We start from the raw sequence: 23,438 nt of genomic DNA, 5'->3' as shown, positions 1-23,438 counted from the left end.
CCTGGTCTTGCCCGTAGATAGGGTAACATTAGCATTTTTCTATATTAGTGCAAACTCAACATAAACATGATTGTAAATAATGACAGTCTTAATAGAAAAGACTTCTTGGGTATTTTCTTGATGGCAGGTATAGTGATTAAAATATTTTACAAGAATTATCTAATTTAATCTTTACAACAACCCATCAGGGGAGGCAACTGTCCCCAGTTTACAGATAAGGATACAGAAGTTTAGAGAGATTAAGTAATTGGCCCAAGATCAGATAAGCCAGTGCCTTAATTATTCCCTCCCTTGTCATAGATTTGGGTGGTTTTCCTTTTTTTTCTTATTCTTGATAAAGATGTGATAAATATATTTGCTTTTAAAACATTTTCTTTTTACAAAGTCATTTCCTTAGATGGATATACCAGAACATATTTTTTTTTAATTTCCAAATGGCTGAGCTTTTTGTTGTTGTTGCTGTCAATAAAACCATTCCTTTTAACTTTTTCATTTATTTATTTATTTGTGTGTGTGGCTAGGGAATTTGATTGATACAACTTATGCTTTGGGAGGGGGGTTTTCTCCTTCTGGTGGGTTAGTCAACTTCTGTAAATGTGCCAAGAACACCTGAAAAGACAGTGCACTCTCTTATCATGGAGTTTATTGAATATGAGATATCTATTCATTTATCACTTTTTTTAATGTTTATTTATTTTTGAGAGAGAGAAAGAGCATGCACACGAGCAGGGGAGGGACAGAGAGAGAGAGGAAGACAGAGGATCAGAAGCAGGCTCCATGCTAACAGCAAACAGCCTGATGTGGGGCTCAAACTCACCAACTGTGAAATCCTGACCTGAACCAAAGTTGGAAGTTTAACGTACTGAGCCATCCAGGCACCCCCATTTATCACTACTTTTTATGCTATTCAAGCCCTCCCTGTGTTGTTTTTCAGTTTTGCTTTCTTAATCTGATGTTGATTCTGATTCTTCATCTCCTACATGTAGATAATTTTCATTGATTTCTCCTTACAGAATTTGTCTTCATTTTTAGTGTATGCTTTTTGGTCTGTGAAGGTTCATTATTACTGTTATGCTTTTACCACAAATTGCCTTTTTTTTTACCTCCTAAATTATCTTTTACAGATACTTTTTCTATCTAATTTTGAAATCACAATCAAAATAACTATGCAGGTTAGTTTTATATTTTCAGTTGGTTTTGGTTTCCACAGTCCTTTTACACAGAAATAGACGTTTTTTGGTTTGTTTGTTTGTTTTAGTTTTTAATCTTGAATTATCTCTGAGTGTTTTGTCAAGTATCCTTGAGCAGTTTAATTCAAAGAAATCTGAGTTTTTGCTCCCTGAGTCTTTTATACCTAAAAATAGTCTTATGGTTCCCTTTACATAAATAACAATTTGACCAGATTCAGAAACTTGTTATTATGTCCTTTTTCTTTCAAGGCTCTATGTTTTTCTACTGTCTTAAAATAGTGTATTGGTGAAGTGTGTGGTCGTCCATATTATTATTTCCTTCTAGAAAGAAATGCCTTTGGCTGTTAATTTTAGAAGATGTTTTGCTAAAATATTTGTAAGGTTATTATATAGTTTTTTCTGCCACTGGTATTTAAACCTTTTACTGAAAATAGATCTAGAGTGTTTTTTTTTCCTTCTTCTCCTTTTTGTATTGGGAAAATTTTGTTTTATTAAATCAAGGTTTGCTCCTTTAGTTCCTCAAGAAGCCATACTATCCGGGGATTGCCTATCAATGGTCAGCCTCTTTATTATCTTTGGTTACATCATTTGCAGGTGGCCTTCCTTCTATACATAGTTTCTCATGTCTGTTCTGTACCTCATGAATCCATTTTACTACATTTTCAAAGCTCTTTACTGTTGCCATTATGCTTTTTAATTTGGCTCTCTTATATTTCACTTATCCATGGTCTTTACTTGTCTTTTGCCTCTTTATAGCCTCATGTGCTATTAGTTTGTATACCTGCATTATCTTCTTTTGTGTGATCAATTACATGGTTTAGATATTTTTAAAGAAATATTTTCTTCTGCTCTTTCTTTTTTTTTAAGTTTATTTATTTATTTTGAGAGAGAGAGAGAAAAAACGAGTGGGAAGAAGGGCAAGGAGAGAGAATCCCAAGCAGGCTCCCCACTATCAGCACAGAGCCTAATGCAGGGCTCAATCTCACAAACTGTGGGATCATGATCTGAGCCAAAATCAAAAGCTAGACACTAACTGTCTGAGCTACCCAGGCACCCCTTCTTTTGCTGTTTCTTACAGTATATCTACTTCAGTAGAAGACATTTCCTTCATGTCAGGGTTTTTAATAGACCATATGTTAGCTGGTCTCTGTTTACTCCATCCACATAGAAAAGGATTCCTCTGGCCAAGGATTAAAGTATATTCCAAATGGTTAGATAACCTAGGCTGTGTTGGAGAGCAAAGTAGGGCTCTATAGTGACTCAGGAGCCCACTCAGTTCCAGAGTGGACAAGCAAAGCTATTCAGTCTTGTGCATGTAGAGACATCTGTGGAGGGTAAGATAAGATCACTAATGAGGGGGCGCCTGGGTGGCTCAGTCAGCTGGGCATCTGACTTCGGCTCAGGTCATAATCTTGTGGTTCGTGAGTTCGGGCCCCACACCAGGCTCTGTGCTGACAGCTCAGAGCCTGGAGCCTGCTTCAGATTCTATGTCTCCCTCTCGCTCTGCCCCTCCCCCACTTGTACTCTGTCTCCCTCTGTCTCAAAAATAAGTAAACGTTAAAAAAAAAAGTTTTCAATAAAAAAAATTTTTAAAAAGACCACTAGCGAGGAGTGTCACCACTGAAGATATACCAATGGTCAGCCTTAGAGGTTGCACCCCTACCCCTACCCCTGTCACATTAACAAGATCAGTCACTTCTGTGGCAGTATCAAAACTGAAACAGCTTGGCTAAGCAGGCTGGGGGAGGAAAAACAAAAATGAGTCTTTTCCATGCTCAGTGCTGTCTACCTGGTACACCCTCAGCAAGGGGTGCTTACTGGAACTAATCCTCCCCTAGGACAGCATACCAGGTTCCTCATGACTTTCCAGTGGCTCCACAGCTGGTTTCTTCCACCTCGGTCCCATGTCAGGCCAGCTCTCATTACTCCAGACTATGAGCATCTGTGCCCAAGAGCATCCTACTTACCTCCCAGCCCAGCTCTTTTCCCTGTGGAAATGGGCAGTCTGCTTGGTCTTCAGTGATGTTCTCACTTGGCTCCATGGAAGTGAATTTGGCAGAAATCCTTCCAATTTCTGGTATATGGTTACTCCTTAGCTTTATTCTGATACTGTTGTGGAGTCTGCTCTTTGTGCAGAATAAGGTTAATTTCAGTGAGACTGTGTAGCAGGAGATCCAAGGCATGTATTCCAATGCTGTCTTGCCTTCAGGTCCAACCTATTGCCTCTTGTGATGTCTTTTAGGCATAGATTGAATTTCCTCATTCAAGGTTCATTTATAAATCACTCTCCATAGGTAGTGGGTGCATGTACCTCCATTTTCCACTTCTTTCCCAGCCAATTAGTGACTCGCCAAAAAGGTTAGAAATCCCTTGAATGGGGATGTTGAAGTCCACAAGTTGATGGGAGTTTTATGAGACACTTACATGTGAATATTATTGAGATTCATAAATTGGCTCTCCCCACTAGAGCATGACAAATGATGACATTACTTTTTTTTCCCCCAAATTCAGCCCTAAGCTCCACTGTGCCTATATATGGGCTCCCTCCTGCCCCCTGCCTTATCATTTGGTGAAGGCGCCTGGTTCTTGGTCCCTGGTGGTTCCCATGGTTACTGATGCTCTTCCTGATGGGGAGCCACGGCTGGTGTGATGCCATCTGTCAAATACCGCTCTCATGATGGGCCACACAGATGTCCCTCAAGGTGTTCCTCTCACTGACTGTGGGCTTAGCCACATGCTGCTGCTCTCGAGGCCACGGGCTTAGTGATCAGTCACCAGAGATAGCCGAGTGCAAGTCTGCAAGCGGATCCAGGTGGAGGGTTTCCTGAGGAAGGTGGAATCGCTGTACTTTGATATCCCACTGAACAAATATTTATTGAAAGCCACAAATGGCCAAGGCATTGAAAAGACTTGAGGATTTAAAGGTGAATAACAGTCTCTGCTGTCAAAAATGTATAATCTTGGTGAGGTGAAAGCAACCACATACACCTATAAGCATAACTGCCAATATGACAAATTGGAACTTGTTGAATACCCTAGGAATTCCTGGTATAAAGGAAGAATGTTTTCAGTGCACCTTCTTCTAAAGTGTAACTTATATCTGTCTACTTTGCTCCATCTCGACCAGTTCCTGGTCCAAGCCCCCATCCTCCTCCCCGGAGAACCTGGGGGCATCCTAACCAGTCCTTCCACTCCCCATGCTATGTTCTCCACACAGCAGTCTCAGTGTTTGCTTTAAAAAAAAAACATTTTTGGGGCGCCTGGGTGGCGCAGTCGGTTAAGCGTCCGACTTCAGCCAGGTCACGATCTCGCGGTCCGTGAGTTCGAGCCCCGAGTCAGGCTCTGGGCTGATGGCTCAGAGCCTGGAGCCTGTTTCCCATTCTGTGTCTCCCTCTCTCGCTGCCCCTCCCCCATTCATGCTCTGTCTCTCTCTGTCCCAAAAATAAATAAATGTTGAAAAATAAAAATTAAAAAAAATAATAAAATAAAAATAAAAAAAACATTTTTTAAATGTTTATTTTTTGAGAGAGAGAGAGAGCACACATGTGCACAAGTGGGAGAGTGGCAAAAAGAGAGGGAGGGAATCCCAAGCAGGCTCCGCACTATCAGCATGGAGCCCGAAGAGGGGCTTGAACTCACAAACCATGAGATCATGACCTGGACTGTTAACTGACTGAGCCCCCCAGGTGCCCCATCAGTAATGCTTTTAAAAAGCAAATCAGAACCTGTTATTCTTCTGCCTACAACATTTCAGTGTCTTCTCACTGTACTTAGAACAAAATTCAGGTTCCCCTTTGTAGTCCAAAAGGCTGTGTGTAATGTGACACCTGCCTCCTGTCCGACCTTCCTCTCTCCTGTTCCCCTGCCCCCAGCTCCAGTGGGCCTGCTTCCTTTCCCTCCTCATGCCTGGGCCCTGCTCATTCTTCAAGTAGCCAGAAAATGGGCCCTCTTCACAGAGGCCTCCCTCGTCTTTCCTGCAGGCCTCCCACCCATTATTTTCTCATAACACCCTTTCATTCTTCAAGGAACTGAAATCAAGTCTATGATTACAACTACCTGTCCCCCCCCCCCCCCCCCATTACGAAGTCCATGAGAGCAAGAATAGCGCCTGGCCTGTTTACCACTGCATACCTAATACTGTAGGCCTGCCACTCATGAAGCACTCAGCCTATTATTTCTTTAATTACGACTGCCTGAGTCCTAAAGGTGCAGAACAATTTCAGTGGTGGGTCAGGGGCATGAGAAAGGATGTCTGAGTAGAGTAGCAAGAGCAAAGTCACCAAAGGAGAGGTTACCTGGCATATTTGTAGACAAAGTCAACCAGAATGTCTAGAACGTAGCATACAGTTTACTTATGGTGGTTCTGAAAATTAGCCTGGATTTTTTATGTATGCATCTTTTAAGCTAAGTTTTTTATTCCTTATTTTTCAACTGGGACAGCATTTACTAAGGTCAGTGGATAGATAGCAACTTTATTTCCAATCCTGGCTCACCTTCCCCACTGACAAGTTTAAAAAAGATGGGGAGCATGATCTTGTGGACATCTCCATTATCACAGGGCTCTCGTGAGGATAATGAGTGGATGTTTTAAAAGGTGTCTCTGTATTATCTGTATTCCTGAACTTATATGCACTGTCCTTTCTGTTACTTAAACTCTTTTCCTTTCTGTTTTAATCAAAACTTTGAGTTGAAAAAAATATTGTTGATGTGAAAGGCGATTTTATGCTAGAGATATATTTCTTTAAACTTTTGATTTAGGGAAGCGCAGCCCAGCCCTGACTGCCTCTTTCCCAGATCTGGACCCGTTCTCCATTCCAGCTGAGATGTTTATATTATGCACAGAGCAGCTCCTGCCTGCCTAGGACTGGTGATTAAGAGCTCAGGATAATGAAATCTGCACAGTTGAAACTTGGCTGTTGGCTACAGTTATTACGCAACTCTTAACATTTCTCTTTTGTTTCTGTCAATAATATACAATTCCCAGTTTTTCTTTCTGAGCTAACTCTTCCAACACACAAAAATTTGTTCCACTAGTATTTTTTTAATGACCAAGTTAAATTATTTCTCAAAGTTCAGACTATATGCTTTTCTAAAGGACAAGAAAATTTAGTGGTTGTGCAATAGCATTGTTCAAACTGTCTATGAACAGCTGAATGGAACTGGAAGTACAGAGGCCTTCTCTGGCCTTAGAGTTTTGTCTTTGAGTGGACTGCTCACCACACTTTGATTCAAAGAGCAGGCAGAACAAGAAACACAACACAGGTCATGGGAAGAGGTGGCATATTCCGATGGTGGGTGATTTAGAGCAATTAGACAATGCTTTAGTAAGATATCATAGACAAATGACAAACTTTCCCTGCCCACCCTCCCTAATATCTGAATTTCTCATGGTAGAAGAGACTCACACATTCACCTGGACGTAAAGAGTGGCTCTGTACTGGGGCGTCTGGGTGGCTCAGTCGGTTAAGCGTCCAATTTCAGCTCAGGTCATGATCTCACGGTTCATGGGTTTGAGCCCCATGTCGGGCTCTGTGCTGACAGCCCAGAGCCTGAAGCCTGCTTCAGATTCTGTGTTTCCCTCTCTCTCTGCCCCTCCCCCATTTGCGCTCTATCTCTCTCTGTCTCTCTCTCTTTGTCTCTCTCTCTCTCTCTTTCTCAAAAATAAGTAAACGTTAAAAAAAAAAAAAGAGTGGCTCTATACTAAAATGCACCTATCCAGAGCAAGCAAGAATATCTTGAGTTTCATCACCCACAGTGCCTCTGAATTATTGAATTACGGAGACAGGACTCTGATGGTCATTGAGCCATAGTAAATGTGTCTGGCACTTCCTAAGAGCCTGTGTCTTAAGAGAGGAACAGGACACCAGGAAGGCCATCATCTCAAGGACTGAAAGTAGGAAAAAGTACCACCATTGGGAAGAGAAATGATTTATAAAGGAGATGAGGTCAGCTAAGTTCAGATTTGGCTATGTCACTATTCGGGTCATGGTTGTTCCTAAAAGAGGGTCACAAATAATGGAGGACCTATGGACCAGAATGAATAGTCAAAGAAAGCTTTACTAAAGTGGGGCATGGTATAGTCTTATATTCCAAGCCCTTTGGCATACCGTAGTACCCCAGAAACACTTGATGATTCATTAAGGGCATTAGATGTGCACTTTGAAGGTATAGCCACAGGAAAAATAAAAAGTTCACAAATGACCATTCTATGGTTTGCTAATATAGGAAAAATGGGGGTATATGTGTATTTGTGCTTGTGATTCATTCTCCCGGAACCATTTATGTTACAGAGGAGAAAGTAAATCAGTCTGTGTGGAGGCAGGGCAATTAGGAAAGCTTTTTAGAGGAGGTAATATCTGAATAAGGTTTTAAGGAACGAATGAAGTTTTCCAGGCAGACAAGGAGTGGTAGAGGGTTGGCTGCAGGAATGGTATATGTTAAAGGGACTGAAGCAGCCAACGACATTTAGAATTTAGGAAACCATTTTGTGGGGCAAAAGCATGCCATCATGCCATCACTGCCATAAAAAGTTACCAAAAATGTCATGGCTTAAAACAAAACAAATGTATTATCTTATAGTTCTGGAGGTTAAAAATCTGAAATGGGTTTCATTGGGCTAAAATTAAGATGTTGGTAGGCTGCGTTCCTTCTGGAGCTCTAGGAGAAAAATCTGTCTCCTTCCTTTTTCAGCTTCTAGAGGTCACGTGCACTCCTTGTTTATGGCCCTTGGCTCCATCTTCAAAGCCAGCAATGTAACATCTTCACATATCTCTCTGACTCTGATCTCCTACCTCCTTTTTCTATATGAAAGAACCTGAGAGACTACATTGGGCCTTCCCAGACAATCCGGAATGAGCTCCTTAAAGTCAGCCGATTAGCAACCTTAATTTCATCTGCTACCCTATTTGCCCCATGCCATGTAGCAGAACGTATTCACAGATCCCAGAGATTAGGACATTAACATCCTTGAGGGACCATTATTCTGCCTCCCACATATGCAATACAAGATGCTGAGGATGATGGTGAAGAGAAAGTTGGCGTGATCCATCAACCCTAGGTAGAAAAGATCATCCAGGGGCACCCGGGTGTCTCAGTCAGTTAAGCATCCAACTTCGGCTCAGGTCATGATCTCATGGTTCATGGGTTCGAGCCCTGCATCAGGCTCTGTGCTGACAGCTCAGAGCCTGGAGCCTGCTTCGGATTCTGTGTGCATCTCTCTCTGCCCCTCCCCTGCTCGTGATAACAAATCACCCCAAAACGTACTGTACTTTCTCCTGATTCTGTAGGTTGGCTAGGTGATTCCTTAGCTGGGCTCACTCATAAAGGTTCATTCACCTGGACAGTTGGCTGGGCTAGAGGATTCAGGTAGCCTCACATTATATGGCATCTGGTGAAGCCATCGGCAGGGCTGCTTCAGTTATTCTCACTGGGAATTCTCATCCTCTGTGGGGCTAGGCCAGCTTCCTCAGAGGACAGCCTCAAGACAGCATTCCAACAGCGTGAGGGTGGAGCTGCAGGCCTTCTGGAGACCCTGGCTCTGGAACTCACAGAGCATCACCACCACATTCTTTTGGAATGGGCCACGCAGTCACAAGGCTAGCTCAGATTCTAGAGGAAGGGAAACAGATTCTGTCTCCTGATGGGAGTTGCTGCCGCGCCCACGCTTCACCAAGCAGAGGCTGTAAAGATAGGAGTTTTACTTTGAGAGTAGGATTTTGAAACTCGACATTTCAGGGGTAAAATGTTTCTGGATGACAATATCCAGCACATGGCCAAGAGCATGAACAGCCCAAGTAGAGTGTGGGGAAGGTTAGGTGGAGCAGCCGAGAGGCTAGATGTAGGATGTGTTGCCCTGTGGACGTGACAAGAAGCCTGAGCTGGTGGTGAATGTGGATCTTCAGGAGAGACCTGAAGTCTGGAAGGTGACAGTAATCATGGTGTGAGCACATGGGGCCATCGTGACCACAGTCTCTAAGTTGATGGTGGGCACCAACACCCAGGGGGCAGCCACCCTGGGCCACCTCACCGAGTCCTCACTCCCCACCCACCACGTTGTCTTGTTCACTGGTCAGTTCTAAATAAACTTAACTGCTTCTGACATCCACAGTGTGCGGGTATGTCCTTCAACACTTAATGGTCAGCATCCATGTCCCGAGGATTCAGAAAAAGTATGAAATGAAGGTCAGGTCAGTTTTGAGTAAGATTACAAAGCTGCCGTGGTAATAGGTTACCAGTGTCAGTCCTTTCTAGCTCTTTCTTTTATACTTTCTTTGTTTCCTCAGATTCGTATCTAAAGGCAAAAGAGTATCTGCACTGATCGGCAGGGTTCATGGTGGTGAAATTTATTAACAGTGTTAAAGGAATAATATTTATTGCTCTCATTCTAGGTAAATGAAAGTCAGAAACCAGATAGTCATTAACCAGATGGTCCTAAGAGCTCACTCAACTGTAAGAGTGCTAAATATGAATAAATTAGAGCCCATAACAAGTAAAGAAGGATAATATTGCATATTTTTATAATTATCATAACTTTATTTATAAAGGATGAACAGTTTATAATACATGTGTAGCATGGCTTTGCATGCTTGGCTGTGACTTCTTACACTTAAAATAATTTTTAGATTACCACAAAATCAAATTTATACCCCAAAGAAAAGATTTTCAGTATTTGGAATCCAGAAAACCCTTCCTGGAAATTCCACGTCTGCAGTGAGTGAGCTGGGCTACGAGTGTTTAATTCTGCCCTGCCTTTCACTTCCCTTCCATGTTGTCCCCTTTGTACAGGGTTTAGCACCTTTGGCAGTCACTTGGGTTTTGAGCAGATTGCTAGAGATTAGAGGACCCATGGATGTTATTCTCACCCTTGACACAGAAATTCTTTTCAGAACTGTGCATGAGGTGTGTCTATAAATAAGTAATGATAGTTTTGTAATCATAGCCTTAATATAAAAGCAGGAGAGCTTTCATCCCCTTCAAAGTAGTCTTGTGTAAAAGCTACACAGCTCTTCCACCAATGCTGTTATGATTCAAATTATTTGGGGGTTCCTTTCAGGGGGCTGCTCTCAAAGCTAGTTTGCAATCTGACAAGAAAACCAACTGTGTGTTTTGTGTGTGTCTATTTCAGTTTTGACTAAATCCAAACGTTCCCCCGAATTTTAAGGATTGGCTCTCCATGGCTTTTATCCATCTAAAAAAATAAAATTCACTTTCAAAAGAGTAAGATTTTCCACCACTTAGGATGATCAAAATAATGTACCTTAGTTTCCAGAGTTGTGAAGCTCCAAACAGATCCTGTTTTTCTGACACAGGGTATATACCCTACAGTAATATCACCAGAAACATATCAAATTTCTTATCCACAACAAGTGTTACCATTTTTTATCCTAGAAGCTAGAAATGCCCCAGGAAAATATTTCTAACCTACCTTTCCAATTCTATTATTGCTTAGCTAACTGTGTCCAACTCCCACCCAGAAGTTTCCCTGCCTTCTTGATGCAAAGTCAGCTCTGCTCCATCTTGCATTTATGCTTGTTTTTCACTGAATTACTCTGTGATTGCTCTACTGAAATTCGTCCTTCGTATAGATCTTCGTGGTTATTAAGTTTATGATTTCACGGCTAATCCTGGGCTTCCCCTGACTGTTTTGTTGTCCCTTCAAGGCACTCAACTCACCTTCAGCACCACGATTAGAATCCTGGGAGTCATGGGTGTGTCAGGTACATCAGTCAGTTCACCAAATCCTCACTACTTTAGGAGCCTGGTACTATAGTTCCCACTTAACAGATGCGGAAGCTATGGCTGAAAGTGCAAATGTCTTGTCAGTGACAAAATGGCTGGAAAATGGGGAGAGTAGGATTCAAAGTCACATCTCCTCTAAGGCTGAGATTTCTCAACCTCAGCACTGTGACCATTGGGCCCCAATTACTCCATGTCGTGGGACCTGTACCTTGTATTATAGTATGTTTCAAAACATCTCTGGCCTCTCCCCCAACCCCATTGTGACAGCCAAAGATGTCTGCAGACTTTGCTAAATGTTCTCTGGCAGGTATTGCAGGACCACTGATCTGATGCCAAAGTCAGGTTTTTGCCACGTTAGACTATGAAATAGGGAACTAATAAAACCATAGACTAGAAATTAGAAGAGATCAATTTGAGGAGTCACCACCTGTGGGTGATCATCAGAATTGGAGTTTTTCTTAAGCCTCTCTTTCTCCACCCAAGACCTTCAGAATCTACATTTGCTGGTGGGCACAGATATCTATTTTAAGCCTCTCTATGGTGTGTAAACTACAGACAGGATCCTGAGACCAGATCCTGACCTCACCACACATCTGTTGTTTGAATCACTCCACTCAAGTCTTGCCAAATAGTCTGTAGTCTCGGGTTCAACACCTCCTGTTATGGTGTTACAGGAGACAGTCTCATGTTCAGATGGTCCTAACTGGGAAAAAGTATTCATCCTATTTCATATTCTTTCTTCTGTCTCTCCTTCTGTACTCTTAATCTCATATTATCCAAATTATCATTTTTCTCAAATCAGTTGAATTAAACAAACACTTACCGAGCCCCAGTTATGTATCAGGCCCTACTCTGAGCAGTTTCTTTACCAATATGACCACTAAAACCATTATTGGCTCATTAAAAGTGACCATCTAACCAGTTTTCTCCTTTTAACAGTTACTTCCTCAGAGTGCCTGGGTGGCTCGGTTGCTTAAGCATGCTACCCGTAGATCTCAGCTCAGGTCTTGATCTCAGGGTCTTGAGTTCAAGCCCTGTGTTGGGCTCTGCACTGGGTGTGAAGCCTACTTTAAAAACAAAATTAAAAAACAGTAGACTTCTTCAAAAGGGCAATTATAATTCATTAAAACCTTAGAATCTTCCATGGTTGGCCAGCCATCCAACTGCTGCCAAGAAGCAGTCTGCTCTGCGTTTTATGGAGGTTCCTGACCCCCCCGGGGAAGCAGAGCTCATGACAGCTTTTTCTCTTCCTCTTGCCCTGTCACTCAGCAACTCTCTTAAACCTTTCTTGATGCTTTCAGGGAGATTCCAAACTAGCTCCTCATCCTGGTAAAATCATTCTTCACCATATGCTCCAGATTTCTTAATGAAAACACAGAGAGAAAGAGAATTAAAAAAAAAATACATTGCTTTATGGTGCCCCTTTTAAGAATATTGTTTTTATGAATTTGATTCATAAAATTCAAAATTCAAAAAATAAAAATTCAGTTGGACTGTTGACTCATCTTTAAAGCAGGCTAATCCTCTCTGCTTGCACTTTTGAGCCTCCCCTAAGTCACCATGATGGTGTAGAGCCTGCAGGAAACTGCTTTTCAGATAGAGAGATTGGCTCGTTGGGAGATTGAGATGGCATGGTCACTAATATTGCCAAGGTGTCTCGTGCCCCAGTGTCTAAGGTTAAACCTGCAGGTGACCAGTGTCTTTAGTGGATCAACATGAGTAGCTAGTGAGCTATAAATGTGTGCCAGCACTCTCATTTGCCTGGATGGATTTTCAGTAGGCAGGTTGTGTTTAGAGAAAACCAAGGAGAAAATAACATGTTAACCGGCATAAACCGTTTGGGGTCAAAATAACAAGCCGGCGGTGTTTTTGCACTTGTGTGAGACATAAATAGAAAACTTGAGTTTCACTTAGGCTTAGTATGAAGTTCCAAACCTCTCGCTTATGCCTGGGCACTTCCGAAGAAGAGCCCAGACAAAGGGGAAACGGCCTGAACCCCTCTCCCCTGTGATTGCTCTGTAACTCTCTTCTTCCAGAGTTTTATAAATGGACACTGACATGGACTACGAAAGACCCAACGTTGAAACCATCAAGTGTGTGGTCGTGGGAGACAACGCCGTGGGGAAGACGCGCTTGATCTGTGCCAGAGCGTGTAACACAACGCTAACGCAGTATCAGCTGCTGGCCACCCACGTGCCTACCGTGTGGGCGATCGACCAGTACCGAGTGTGCCAGGAGGTAAGACGTACAGAGTTTCTTTAGACTCCTAAGGGCACATCACTGCTATTGCCAGTCCGGATTTGATGGCACATCCCCTGCTATTGCCAGGGAGTACGGGTAACTTGTGCACGCGAAAGAAAGCTTATGTTTTTAGTGCCACAAGAGAAAACAAAAGTAAAACGCAAACTCGGGCGTATGGCTGCGGTTTCTTGAATGAGGGTTTGGGTCACATGATTCCAGAAAGAGAATTAGGACTTAGTCAAGTCCTGTTAGATGCAATGACAAAACTAAAGGCAGGTGGGTCAAGTGAGCCTTGAGGTGTGCTGACCTAGACATCCTTCTCCTGAGGAGCCTCTGAGTGACACTGAGCAGGACTGCACTCTCTCTCCTGCAGGTCCTGGAGCGTTCCCGGGATGTTGTTGATGAAGTGAGCGTTTCTCTCAGGCTTTGGGATACTTTTGGCGATCATCACAAAGACAGGCGTTTTGCATATGGCAGGTAAACCAAGACCAGTGTAGTGTGTTTGAACCTGAATACAATTTCCTTTTCCAAACCTGCAGCTGCTTCATAAAGCAACAAAAGCCACGTCACATGGCCTTGAAATGTGTTGGATTCTGTGCTGTGTTTAAGAAAAAAGAAAAAAAATGTGGAATTGTTTTCTGATGTCAAGAAAAGCAGTCTGCCTTGACGCTAGGTCCCTCCCAGGAAGTCCCTCATTTGAAACAACCAGTGTTAGTCAAACTGGGACGTTAGCTAGAGGTTTCTGGTGTGCCCTCCGGCCCTGGCTGCTTTGATGGCAGGTTTCCTGAATGGTACTTTATTTACCTTTTGCTAAAATGTTTTAAGTTATTTCAGCACTCGGCCACCCCACTTCAGAAGGTCTCTTTGGTCTTTTCCTGACCACATTAGCAGAGTCTGATGTTTTTCGCTTTGGGCTTTGTTATCTGAAAGTCTATTATTTTTATTTGAAGGTCGTTTTTGAAAAGAAAGAAAAATATCTCTGAAATCCTTCACAAGGCACGTTTCCAAAATGAACTGAAGCACTAATGTGTATTTTACATTAAAAATCAAGCAAAATTCCAGAAGAAGGAAAAATCAAGTGAAATCCCTGTAGTAAATCTAGAAGGACATTAATAAGACTAGGAACATGGTCAAATTGCCTTAGAATATTCAGCAACTTCTTCTTGCCACCATAACTTAAGGTCTTTCTCTCGATGAATGTGTTATAAGCTATCAAAACCCAGATACAGAGATTTTCTTACCTCTTAATTGTAAATTAACACATCTTATCGTAAGTTTAGAATTTAGGTGTCATGAATCAGTTGTCCCTCGTTAACCTCAAATGTCCTGTTACCTCGCAGGATTGGATTAGGCAGATACTACAACCACATGAGTTACTCCTTGGCGTTGAGATAATCATTTCTGAAAGCACCTCTAGTCCTTTTTTTTTTTTTTTTTAATGTTTATTCAGTTTTGAGAGACAGAGCACAAGCGGGGGTGGGCAGAGAGAGAGAGAGACAGAGAGACAGAGACAGCATCCAAAGCAGGCCCCAGGCTCCAAGCTATCAGCACAGAGCCTGATGTGGGGCTCGAACCCACGAACCGTGAGATCATGACCTGAGCCGAAGTTAGACACCCAACGTACTCAGCCACCTGGGAGCCCCGCACGTTTCTCCAAGCCGGTGGCTCTCTAAGGCTCTGAGCAGACTTTTATTGGCATTTATCCAAGTGGTCTGAGCTACTCAATAAACTGCTGAAAGGGTTTGCCCTATTCCTAAGAAGTTGTTCACACCCTGAGAGAATCTGCCACTTAGACCAGGATGTTCGTGGGGACTCAGAAAAGGGCATCTGGGAAGTAAAACATCGATGTTAATGTCCCCTTGGTAATGAGGACTTTTGAGGTTAATTTCCAGAGTTGTAGATACTTTTCCTCTCCTTGAAAATCCTGTTTTATCATTTCTTTTCTTTCCATGGTGTTCTTGATTATTATATTAGTTGCCACTTTGTGGTTTTTCTTTTGTCCAGTTATTCCACATATACAAACAATAATAGTAAAGTGCCATTTAAGGACCATGCAGTCGGATTTGTAATATCTAAAGCATCATAAAATGATGACTTTAAGCAAAGCAAGGATGGATGTGATAGATTTCTGTGGACATTTTGCACCCTCACTTCCAAACAGCTGTCCGAAGATGATGGGCCTATTGATGAGCTTACCGAAGGTTTTGGGTTTAGCTGCTCTGGACCGTTTCATGTTGCCACTGGAATGTTACACAGCTGAAAAGAACGAGTTTTAACTTGGCCCCGAGTTTTACTTGGTTTAATGTAACGCTTATCTTTGGGTAATACAAGGGCTGCTTCACTGTCATGTGAGATTCCTGCTTAGGATTGATTTAATGGCATGATGGCCTTCATAGATCTCACACTGACAGACATCCACACTGGGCCTTGTCCAGCTCCTGATGTATCTGGAGTCACTTCACCACGTGTCATGCCTGTGTTTGTTTATGCCCAACAAAAATAGGCTGCTCTTTCATGTGACTGCATCAGTTGAGACTGCATTGTTCTGCTCCCTTGTCTGTAAAGCTCGGTTCTATCAGCTGTAACCTGTTCCTCCTTTGATGGAAACAGGATGTGTTTTCCAAGCCAAGTTTGATTCTCCGAATGACACAGAAGGGCTTCAGGAAACACTCCCATGTTTCTGGCCCAGCTGTCCGTGGGCCTCACTTTATATGCATGTCTGTACCTTGCATTTCCTCTGTCCTCTCCAGTTCTCCACAGCCTCACAGGTGTCCTGCCACGGACCGCACTATTGGTAAAGAACAAAAAGCAGAGCTGTTCTGCCTCAGCCTCCAGCATCTTTCTGTAAATGCTAAATATTATGCAATTCCACATTCATGTAACACCAAAAAATTGCATTTTGTGGAAAAGTCTGATGGTAATAGGAGTGCCTTTTACTTGGTATAGGGTTCTGGCCACTGTATTTCATTGCTTTGAAGAGCTGATCAATTTCTTGATGACTTCCATTTTTAGCTTTGTGTCATTCGTGAAGGAAAATAATCCTAATTACAATTTCTGACAATCCATTTGGTTTGCAAACCTGCTTTTTGACAGATGTTTTTTACTGTACTTGGTGTGAATGACAAATCAGTGGGATGTGATATATTCTTTATACCTGGATGTATTTGGAACCTTTTTAAAATAATTCCTGTGATTCTTTTGGTGACAGTGAGAGAAACCAGAGCCCTACCAAGATGCCTTAGGCCTTGTCTTTGGTGTCTTCTGCCCCTAAGGACCACAGTGGTTAATAAGTTGTCCCCTCAAACATCGTCTGGTGTGGACAGGCTCCACTTGCAGTGTGGATCCTGTGGGCCACAGTGGTGTTGGTCTGCCTACAGGAATTTGTATAACTATAAGCAGAAGGGCGTTAATCTTTCACCCCATTTTTCAACCAACTGGAATAATAGCTCCAATTTATCAAAGGCTTATATGTGCCAGTCAAAATATTAGGTGCCTTGCCAACATTATTTCAGTTAATCCTTTCAGGAACCCTAGAAGGCAGAGATTATCTCCATGCTACAAGGGAGGACAGAGCTGAGTTCTTTCACTCCCATAACTTGCCCAAGAGTGAGTTTCAGAGGCAGATTCCAACCCACCTCTGCCTGAATCCCAGCCCCCACTCTTTCTTCTGTACCAAGCTACCTCAGCCTCATTTTAAACAGATGCGGCTGCAACCCACCCCCACATTGACGAGCTGGGTGTCTCTTTGCTCTTCTGTATTTGTGCGAAGGCTTAGAACTGGAAGAGGCCTCACAAGGTCATCTAGGTGACCCCTTTTCTTCAGGAAGGAAAATCATCCATCCAAGAAAAAATGTTGAGTACGGGAGTCCTTCTGTGGATGGAGAAGGAAGGTGGCACAGCAGCCTCAGCACCACTTAACACATTTAGAATCCGTCAAACCCTGTCTTGTCTGGAGTGAATGACTCCAACTCTCGCAGCCTTTCTTCCCACCACCTACTTTCTATCCACTTTGGATGAACTTTTTCTGGCTCTTTTAAAATATCAAGAACAAAACTATACCTAGTAACCAGGACTGTGATCAGCTGCCCTTTTTTGGCAAGAAAACAGCCTCTTTTTAAAGTGGCGGCGGGGGTGGGGGGGGCGCGGGGTTGGGGCTGGGTGGCTCAGTTTGTTGAGCATCTGAGTCTTGACTTTGGCTCAGGTCATGATCCCAGGGTCATGGGATCGAGCCCCGCATCAGGCTCCACGCTGAGCATAGAGCCTGCTTAAGATTCTCCCTCTCTCTCCCTCTCCCCTCCTCACACACACACTCTCTCTCTCCCTCTCTAAAATAATAAAGGGGTATCACTCTCGGTTTTTCTCTCAAACTATTATAAGAATGAAATGTTCACAATTAGGCACTAAAAAGGGAGACAAGGAGGGTGGGCTCTGCCTTTCAACAGGATATCTGGGCCCCTGTCCCTCTCGTATAGTCACCCCACACGTAAATAATTACAAATTTTATGTTTCCTTTCCTTGAAAACCTCCAGCATTGATCTGTCTCAGGATTGGATAACCTTCAAACACATCATAAAGCTTGTGGCACTGAAGGTGGTGATAACAACAGCTACAGTTTAATCAAGGCCGGGCCTGTGCCTGATGTCCACCACTTCATTCTTGTGGTGACCCTGCAAAGTAGGCTCATTTCACAGTTGAGCAAACAGGCACAGAAAGGGGCCAAGGTCAGTCAGCTAGGAAAGAGTAGAACTGAACTTTTCCTGCTAGTTCTGTCGGACTCCAGAACCCATACCTTCCCTTTCCACCGTGCTGTCATGGCTGGTGATGATGGCTGATGACAAGCTTACCTTAAATTTATCCCTAGTCCAGTCTAATTTGTATGCTGTTCTATGTGGACACTGAAGACCAGTATTCTCCATCTGTCACCAGCTCTAGTATGCCATTGTGCCTCGTAAATTCTTTAATACATAACAAATAGCTTAATTCTTTGTATAGCTAAACATGAGTGCTTTCATTTTCATTAAAAATAATACATCCAAGTGAACTTTCTGAGAGTGAGTAGGAGCCTTGGGTCCTTTATATGGCATGCTTTCCCCTAAAAAAAGTGAACTTAAACATGCCCTTACACCCCAGTTTCTGGGCATATTTTCTATTCGGTTGAAACTCATTTATTAATACAGATTATTTTCACGCGTGGATTTTTCTCAAATGTTAGCTCCTATGAGAAGTGCAGTATGTGTTTTAAATGATAATATTAATCAGAGCCATGGTTTCTGTGTGTCTATTTAGATAGGTCTAGTTTCATGCTGAAGGCACACGTAATCAGATACACCATGAATACATCCCATTTTGAATGCTTGGTTGAGGCTCTTTTAAAAATTCAGGACTATGGGTGACCAGTGTTTATGTGTTTGTCTGGGATTGGCTGTACTTGTGGTTAATGGCAAGGGGAAAAGTAGGAAATGTCTAATGTGTCCAGATAGGGTGCTTTGAATGAGCTCTTCTTGTCCCTGGCACATTATAAATGCTGGGCCAGAAGTAACATTCTAATGACAATTTCAGGACAGCAAAAAGCCTGTTGGACAGTAAAATATATCAGGTGGAGGTGAGTCTGGGCCAGGACTAGGCTGAGGCAATAGGGCACTCACATTGGGCATAAAATATAAATAGTAATAACTTTTAAAAGATAGGATCACTAATTTTTTCTTTCTGCTTCAAACTCAGTATGGCTCAGTATGGCAAGGTTACTGGTCCTGACTTTATTTAATATTTTGGTATTTTGTTCATCAGGGATTTATTTTGCCTTAATTTTGTTTTTTGTTTGTTTGTTGTTTTTTTAATATTGGGCACCTGGATTATGTAGTTATTTGGCACCTCACTGAATTTTGCACCTGTGATAAAGGAGTCCTACTCACTCACAGGACTGTCTTCGCTAGAGTCCTGACCCCCATGGTAGACTTGAAAAGGAGGAAAGTTCACAATGCATGTACTATATGGAAAAGTAACTCAAACCGCGTTTCTAAATGTGGGCACAATGGGATCTAGGAAAATTATTGCAACCTTTGTCCTAAAGTCCTGTGTCCTGCTGTGGCCTAAAAGTTTGCCCAGGTTATAGAAAACTGTAGAAAGACCAGGGCACTTGGGTGGCTCAGTCGGTTAAGCATCCGACTTTGGCTCAGATCATGATCTCGTGGTCCGTAGTTTTGAGCCCCGTGTCGGGCTCTGTGCTGACAGCTCAGAGACTGGAGCCTGCTTCAGAGTCTGTGTCTCCCTCGCTCTCTGCCCCTCCCCCACTCACGCTCTGTTTCTCTCTGTCTCTCAAAAATGAATAAATGTTAAAAAAAAATGTAGAGAAAAAAACAAAACAATAGAAAGACTTAGAGGAATAAGTAGCTAGACCCAGAAACAGGAACCGTCGTTCCCTAAAAGGTTGAACTAAATTGCAGGCTTAAGTATGCCCACATATGCTGGCTATTCTGATGTCAGAGTTCTAGGGAGAGGTAAATCAGCACATTTTAGCCAGTCCCTGGATGATTATAAAGCAGGTGGTCCTCAAGGCATGCTTTGGTAAGCACTACTGTGGAATCATCATGATTATCATGCTCTTTACTGAACCTCAGCCAAAAGGGAAGAATCTCTTAAAGATTAGAGACAAAGCTTTTAAGTGAAGGAAACCAGAGGAAAGGAACACATACTGTGTGATATCATGTCTATAAAATTCCGGAAAATGCAATCCATGGTGATAGAAAGTAGATCACTGGTTGCCTGGGAAAGAGGACGAAGAGGGAGGGATGGATTGCAAAGGGACACAGGAAACTTTGGAGGTGATGGAAATGTTCATGATTTTGATAGGGATGATAGTATTGGGGTGCATACGTAAGTCAAAACTAATCAGACCGAACATTTTAAGTCTGCAAAGTTTATTGTATTTAAATTGTATCTCAATATTTTTTAAGTACAAGTATTTTAATGAACAAAAAAAATCTATTATGTCTGAGGAAATGTATGTGGTAGACAACATATGTTTTAATTTATAGAATTTAGAGTTAATTCTCACTGAAATACAAATTATTTGTGTGCACTTAGGGCGGGAAATGGGACAAGATCCTTAATAGAAGAGTATGGGAAACAGGATGGTCTTGAATCTCAAGGCTCAATAATGAAACACTGTCAAATTGTCCCCAAATCATGCTGATTCCCTTTTCCTAGAGATAAGCCCTCAGCTGTGTGGATCAGAGTCTGACCAAGTGGCCTGTGTCTTCGGCTGTGGTTATGTTTGTATCTTTTTCTAAAAAGATACATTGGACCAGGTATCCTGTGATAGCTGACCCCACAGTTCCCTGAAAGTTTTCTATTTCTCTGTTTCCCCATCAAATAGTAACCGTGTGGTCTTTTGTAGTTGGTTCATTCTGGAACTGGAGGGTGCAATGAGAACCTGTGGGAATGCACAGATGACCTTGTCTGTTTTGTGCTCATTCACCTTAGCTGAGAATCAGGTGCAGAGCTGGACGAGAAGTGTCCTTTCCCTGGGTGAGGTAGCTGCACGTTGGATATGAGGCTCCACTCTGGTTTGTTTCTCTGGACTGAGTCCCAGCCTGCCTGTCCAACCTCCTGTCTTGCTCCAGACATAACCTGATATTTTAATTGTGTATGGTCTGTAGCCTCTAGGCCCACAAATGTGCATTACACCTGCATAGAAATTATACTCCCACCTGCCTATTCTTTACCTACTTAATTACCACAACTATTCTAAGACTTTAGAATAAGAGGCACAAATTCCCAGAAGTCCCCTCCATACTCTCCCCCAACTCCCTGTTACCTTCAGGATCCAGGTGAAATGTCCCTCCTTATGTTCCTCAGGACTCCTTGGCAAATCCCTCTCATCACTATGATCACACACTTGAAAGTTGGCTCCTTCATCATCTTCTTCAGTTGCCCTTATGCTATGACTCCTACTATCTGTAGAACAGGAATTTTGTCTGTCTGCCCTATGCGTGGGCGTGGCACATAGTAAGAGTTTAATGAATGTTAGTTGAATGAGTGCATGAATCTGTCCATCAGTCTTGTACATGGCAGGCTCTTCTAAGGCATTTACAAGGAAATGCCATTGTAACAAACTCCAAACTATTTCACTAGGTTGAATTTTATGTTTGCATTTTTATAGTAAGAATCACAAATCATGTACCTATGTGAAAGTGACAAAGACAGAAAACACTGGTGCCTAACCTCTCCTTAATGAATGAGCAAATGAAAAGATTAGCTAGGAGATGAGCTAGACCAGGAGAAAAAGAATGGAGGTACACTGACCCACACCCTGAAACCCACATTTTCTCCACAAATATTTTTAGATTTGTGAATTATTTTTGTAAAGCCTTGTTTGAAGGAGTATTCCTTTTTTCTTTTTTAATATGAAATTTATTGTCAAATGGGTTTCTATACAACACCCAGTGTTCATCCCAACAGGTGCCCTCTTAAATAGAAAATTACTTATGTCAATACTAACGATTTTCCAGTTGTAAGGTTGTTTGTCCTCTTAGTGTCATTTCCAAGATCCTTATAAGAATCATATTTTAGGGGCACCTGGGTGGTTCAGTCAGTTAAGCGTCTGACTTTGGTTCAGGTCATGATCTCATAGTTCAGTTTGTGGGATCGAGCCCCACATTGGGCTCTGTACTAAGAGTTCAGAGCCTGGAGTCTGTTTTGGATTCTGTGTCTCCCTCTCTGTGCCTACCCTACTCGTGCTCTCGCTTTCTCTCTCTCTCTCTCTCTCTCTCTCAAAGATAAATACTGAAAAATATTTTTTAAATAATCATATTTTTAAATTTATTTATTTATTTATTTATTTATTTTAAATTCATTTGCCCAAAGATGAGGGCAGTGAGTAGAAAAATTGAAGGTGGATTATTACTGCTTTGTGCTTAACCAAAACAAATAAACAAAAATGCATCAGACTAAATGCATAGAAAGGATTCAAAAACTTAAATGTGGTGGAGATTTGTAGATTGTGCACTAAAACACCCAAACAAGATTTCCGTGATGCCAGATCATCCGGCAGACAGAAAACATGCCGTGCTCTGTACCACCCTCAGCCTACTGTCCCGCACTGTCCTTCCTGCTCTGAACTGCTACATCTCATATTGTGACCGGAAGACAAAACATCAGAAAGCTGGAATTTCTTTGTCCAACTGAGCCCTGGCCCCAGGATGAATCTGTCCTTGAGAAACAACAGTGCCAAATGAGATAGCAACAGGATTTGATTGATGAGTGGGGTCACTCGTGTTCCAGGACCTAGACAGATGCTGGCTGCTGCCCAAACACTGGTCACATGACTAGGAAAAACTGTCCATTGTGGCAGCCCAGAAAAGCATTGATGGCCTCAAAAGGTGCCATAGAGACATGAATAATGAGGCCACTGGAATAGGTAAGGAGAATAGGACATACACATTGTTCAGTATATTAACGTCTTGTGTTCTGCCTTCTTACTACCTTTTTTTCTATTACTACTTAATAACTGCAAGCTTGACCAGTTGGGTCAAATAATAGCTAAGTGTGTTAACTTTTCATCAGTTTGTGATGTTTCTATACTATAACATTCTGATGAGGAAATATATTTCAGCACTACAGTTTTCCCTTTTACATTAGGTGGTAAGAAAAAAGAGACTGTTGAGTAATTCTGCAGTGTCTTCTGAGGATGATTCTGTTACTAGCTTTCAGCAGTTATATTTCAGTTAACGACATGAGCTGGTACACCAAAAGGAAAACATCTCGTGATGAGAATATTCCGCAATTCTTATTGGCTACAACATATAAAATATATCCTGTGGTGACTTTTGAACCCATGATCATATTTGTTGGACAATAATTGGTAGTGTAAAGTTTGCAGAACACTTTCACAGATATGTTTCTTAGTGAACCTTGTCAACAGTTCTATCAGTAACTTTTAATATTGGCCATTTATTAGGTTTCCAAAATTGTTCCACCACTTTATTCTTCCCCTGGAACCCCTGTGTCCCCAGCCTAGATATCATCTGAAGGACAGTGCTGAATTACAGAAAGATAAAGCAAATTAGCAGATTGTCTTTTCAATTTATCACCTTGGCTATCTATCTTACTGATTTTTGTTTTTAGTGTTTGCTATGTTTTTTTTTAAAAAAACAAGATGGTCTGTGAAATAGAGGGTGTTCCCTTCAGCCTTGATTCTGTGTAACACAGAAATTAGTGGGTTGAAAGTAACCTATTTCTTTACATTTCCTTTGCTTCTGGAGATTATCT

At 42.1% G+C, this 23,438-nt stretch overlaps 1 protein-coding gene across 8 annotated transcripts in view; it reads left to right on the top strand.

Moving 5' to 3' along the window:
- The window catches only part of RHOBTB1 (Rho related BTB domain containing 1), a 122,840-nt gene that overhangs the window by 71,380 nt on the left and 28,022 nt on the right, over positions 1-23,438 (top strand). For 7 of the 8 annotated variants that reach the window (XM_047825544.1, XM_047825545.1, XM_047825543.1 and 4 more), the window contains 2 exons: positions 12,965-13,166; positions 13,543-13,646. In XM_047825544.1, the coding sequence (XP_047681500.1) occupies positions 12,975-13,166; positions 13,543-13,646 (296 nt within the window). In that variant the 5' untranslated portion in view covers positions 12,965-12,974. Of the gene's footprint in view, positions 1-12,964; positions 13,167-13,542; positions 13,647-23,438 lie in introns of those variants that run through there. The other variant, XM_047825548.1, reaches the window with a different exon arrangement.

The sequence above is a fragment of the Prionailurus viverrinus genome, chromosome D2 (assembly GCF_022837055.1).
Source record: "Prionailurus viverrinus isolate Anna chromosome D2, UM_Priviv_1.0, whole genome shotgun sequence".
Classification (NCBI taxonomy): Eukaryota; Metazoa; Chordata; class Mammalia; order Carnivora; family Felidae; genus Prionailurus; species Prionailurus viverrinus.
The sequence above is the reverse complement of the archived record's forward strand: the minus strand, read 5'-3'. Positions and strand labels throughout refer to the sequence as shown.